The sequence below is a fragment of the Chrysochloris asiatica genome, unplaced genomic scaffold (assembly GCF_000296735.1).
Source record: "Chrysochloris asiatica unplaced genomic scaffold, ChrAsi1.0 scaffold00016, whole genome shotgun sequence".
Classification (NCBI taxonomy): domain Eukaryota; kingdom Metazoa; phylum Chordata; class Mammalia; order Afrosoricida; family Chrysochloridae; genus Chrysochloris; species Chrysochloris asiatica.
Window position 1 is genome coordinate 3,670,945 of NW_006408534.1, and position 4,750 is coordinate 3,675,694.

General features: G+C 36.7%; 1 protein-coding gene across 1 annotated transcript in view; it reads right to left on the bottom strand.

Annotated features, from left to right (window-relative positions):
* LOC102830147 (tetratricopeptide repeat protein 27-like) overlaps window positions 1-4,750 on the bottom strand; it is a 310,736-nt gene that overhangs the window by 26,410 nt on the left and 279,576 nt on the right. Inside the window, exon 14 of the mRNA XM_006835274.1 lies at window positions 3,412-3,464. Coding sequence (XP_006835337.1) covers window positions 3,412-3,464 — 53 coding nt within the window. The remainder of the gene's footprint in view (window positions 1-3,411; window positions 3,465-4,750) is intronic.

The following is a 4,750-nucleotide window of genomic DNA, read 5'->3' on the forward strand; positions in this document are numbered from 1 at the left end:
ATTAGCAGCTATCTACTAGCTTTTTTTCATTCAGATTCAGTTTAGATAGTATTTTGACATTAGTCTTGATTGAAATTAACAGATATAGAAAAATACCGAAGTTCAAAGTTGGCTTAGTATTTCATTCATTGTTTAGTTTATTAGGCTTAAAGGTATGATCAAATTGTTAGGAATCTTAGGATGCTGTAAATGCCAAATGGGGCCACAGTGTTGGATAAATACTAGAATACTTTATAAGGACAAGGCAAATGAATATTTAAATTTAAAAAATATACACAGTTTAACAGTAAGTGACTGGGTAGGGAGCATGTGAAGGTGAAAGGAATTACTTTATTTCTAACCTCTTTGAGGCATTTTCTTATTAGACTAAAAATAGCATTTCACAGTTCAAAAGCCTCATTCTTAATCTTGAATAAATAAAAAGTTCCATTTTGAGTGCCTTCCCACCTAAGGGGCTTGTCTTCTGGCACTATACCTGACAATATTCTGAACTGAAAATATTCATGTTTCAATTGTCAATTGATAATATAATACTGAAAAAAAAAAAAAAATAGCTAAAAACTGGTAAGTTTAGTTTCGTGTCCAAAATGGTAGAAAAAGTAAAAGACATCTGTGCCCCTGCACTTAGCCTAATTATATAATAAAATAAAACACTAAAGACTCCTGGGTTCAAAAAAACAAGATTCCTACGGCTGAGAGCCGGCAGACAGAGGCAATAGAGGTGAAACTGTCTATTCACTAGTTTTGAGGTCAAGTGAGCAAGGATGTTGTGGAGCGCTTCCTGGGAAGGACGGTGAAAGAGCTCCTTCCAGGGAACTGAGGCATGGAAGTAACTTTAAAGGTCAGAGAGGTCGGCCCTCCCTTCCTTGTAAAGGTGACTGAACAAAAGCGTCTGCAAGCCATTTGCCTAGGGTACTGTGCTTTAAAAAAAAACTATGGTTCTAGGGAAGCTGAAGGCCACAGACAAACTCAATCTCATCAAAGGATGAGAAAAAAGCTGCAGTTTAGTTTTTATTCTCTATATTACGCAATTTGCTGAAAGTTGTTATAGAATGAAGTGACTCACTTATCCTCTGACTTACCCATCATTTACGGTTAAAACACAAAGTGACCTTGCTCTAACATTTCTTAATTCAGCTATAAATTGCTTCTATGGTTTCCCCTCCACCCCCCTTCTCTACTTGACTGCTCATATACTACCTCCCATGCAACAACTGATTTCAACAGGTGTGGACTGAGACTCCCCACTTCTCCCACCCACACCAAGAGGAATATCCTTTTTATTACATGTTCATCATAATTTCCTAGCCTCAAATTTTTGCAGTATTGAATTATTTATTTCTTTTTTACTAAGTACAGCTTCTTTATAAGGAGCTTCATCTTTAAGATTCACTAACCAAACCACTATGGTAGAGATACCGTATACTCCAAAACTTCTATCCTAAGATGGGAAAATTTCCCAAGGGAACTGGTAGGGACATGGTGTCTGAGGGAATCACATGAAACAGTTAAAAGGGACCTTTAGTGACGAACCTTGGTAAAATACTCTAACAGGCCATTTTAAGGCATGGATCAAATTCTTTGAGAGGAGCAGTAATAATTTACCCCTGAGTAACAATCTCATGAGTCAAAAATCAGCTATGTCTGGAACAGCAGCCAAGAAAAGAAAGAATAAAAAGGCAAGAATAGAGGAGTGATTTACCTCTGACCTTATAACCTCACTTTATACAAAAACCTATTCATAGAGCTACAGGAAGACAAGAAGACATCAAAAAGAGGCTAACGAATACTGTGCAAGAGCTCCAGAGAGAAAGCAGAGTTCCTAAGATTAATGGGCTGGAAGACAAGGTAGAGTATCAAAAGACTCACTACACACAGAATTGCCAGGGTTGCTAGAAAAACACCCTGAGATCATTCTACAACTATGATAGGGATTTCCCTCATCCTTGACTTTACACCAAAAGGGTCTCCAGTGAGATTTAACACAATCAGCTGCAATCAAGAACATAATATTATTTGCTGAAGAGAAGGACAGAACAAACAGTACTTATTTAATAATGAAACCTGTCATCTAAGATCAGAGGAAGCGCTTTATAACCTCAGTGCAATATGGGTTTAATGATGTGCAATTACACACACACAAATGATGTGCGATTACACACACAAATTAAGTTTGAAAATGATGTCAAAGAAAAATGGAACTATGAACATTCTTTAATTAATTTATTAAAACCCAACCAACAGTGATGCTTGTGTTTTTCCTCACTTTGTACAGATAGTCAATAAGCCCTGTTCACTGTCCCCTTTATAAACTGTTTGGCATCTGCCCCTTCTTTTTCCACTCTAGTTATCTCATGCCTGGATTGCTACAACAGCTGTCATCTAACTGGTTTCCCAGCCTCCAGTTTCCTTTCTAGTCTGTCTTACATTGCCACCAGACACAATTTCCTAAAGAGCTCCATTCTTCATGTTACCCGCACTGAAATCTCTGGCTTCCTATTGCCAACAGGACAGTTTCAGCCTGTTAGTCAGATCGTCCCAATGGATCTCACTGTATTCGGTAACTAACTGTCTTATTTCCTGTCTTCTGAAACACTACATTCATTCCTTTTACTCTGAAGTGGGCCACTTTACTCCCGTTGTCCACAAATATCACTTACTCTTACTACAGCCTTCTTAATATTTTTCACTTGATACCACATATTGATAAGGAGCTCTGGTAGCATAGTGGTTACAAATCAGGCTGCTATCCTCAGGATCAGCAGTTTGAAACTACCAGCTTCTCTGAGGGAGAAAGATGAGGCTTTCTGCTCCAGTAAAGATTTACAGCCTCAGAAACCCTGTGCAGGGTCGCTGTGAGTTGGAACTGACTCCATGGCACATAATAACAACAACCACATATTGATAACTCAATATTTTTTAAAACATGGCATAATATAAGAGGATCTCAAAAAGTTTATGGAAAAAATGGAATTAAAAGATAAATGGAATTTTTCCATGACCTTTTTGAAGTCCCTTTGTATTTTATGCTTTGAACCACAATGGTTCATAAATCTTTACATTTCTCCATACAGTTGAGTATACAGCAAGCAATTTAAAACAATGAATCAATTGAGTGAACCAAGTAAACTATGCTTGCTTTTATTATTTACTAAATTTCAGAATAAAAAACTTCAGTTACAAATGAAAAACTTTAGCAATATTTCTTATTTTTTTGCTTATTAAATTTCTGCAAGAATATTAGTAAAGTATAGATTTAAAATTCTGAAGGCGGTACTATGGCATTTTAACTCAATTACAAGAGTGGGCAGGAGAAAAAGAGCAAGATACAATGCTTCAGTGTTGAATTGGAGGGAACTTCATTTATTTGATTTGGAAGCAAAGTTCTCCATATTTATCTAATGTACTTACTTCTGCTTTAATCTGATATACGATGTTGATAAATTGTTCCAAGCCTCTGCATTCTGAAATGATAGAGAACACAATTATAAACAGTTCTCATTTAGGTAAAATCATTGCTGGAACCAAAAATACAACATATTTTCTATTCTAGTATGGATCCTAAAATCACAATTTTCAATAAGGTATGTTTAAACTTTTACGAGAAATTTAAATTAAATTAAATTAAATTTTTCTAATTTAAAACAACAAAGTTGTAAAAACAGTCAAGTAAATAAATAGATACATTATAAGTTTTGATTTGGACTTTATTTCCAAATTCTGAGTTATAACTATACAAATTACAATATCAACAACAACATACTTAGTAAAGGAGTCCTGGTGTGGTACTGCAGGATAAGCACTGGCGTGCAGACCACAAGGTCCATGCTTCAAAGTCGACAACAGTACCTCTACAGGGTTGCAATGAGTGGGAAACAACTTGACTGCACTTAACACCACCACCACTAGCTGAAATCAGTGGTCTACATCCACCCAGAGGCACCTCAATGCTTTAGTGTTGAATTTTACTCAGGAAGGTCAAAATAAAACTGAACACTCCTTAAAGGAAAACAACAAAATCTCAATAACATAGTGTCCACAATGCATAGAATAAAATTAAAACTCACTACACACTGAAAAAGCAGGACATCCAAAACAGTTAACAGAAGGATGCCCCCCAAAAAGAGAGATGTTGGAATAAGCATACAAAAATTTCAAGTCAGCTATTATATACAGGGTGGCTATGGATCTGAATTGATTCGACGGCACTTAACAACAACAACATCAATTATAAACATGTTCGAAGATTTTAAGGAAGACATGAATATTATAATGAAAGAAAAGTTGGGGTATTTTAGTAATGAAATGAAAGTTACTTTAAAAAGAAAAACAACAAATGAAATTCTGGAACTGAAAAAATACATTATCTACAATGAAAAGTTCAAATGAAAAGTTTAACTTCAGGCTGGATATTATGAAAAGGAAGAGGAGAACAAACAAGATGGCGGATCAGGTGGACGTATAGCAGAGAGCTCCGCCAACAACAACACAGAATATCCGAACAAGCAGGCTCAGGGGATGGTGCCAGAACTCTGAACCACATATAAAGGAATACTTAGAAGGTTGGAAGGCTCACAGCTGGGGGAATTTGTGGCAGAAGCAAGAAATCTATAGCTTTCTAGTCCGGGACGCTCGGCTGCTCCAGGAGCTGCCATCTTGGGAGAGACCGCGCGGCGGGAAGGATCGGAGTGGCCACAGCCACCTGGCAGAACCACTGAGATAAAGGTGTGGACATTCTTCTCTTTTGGTA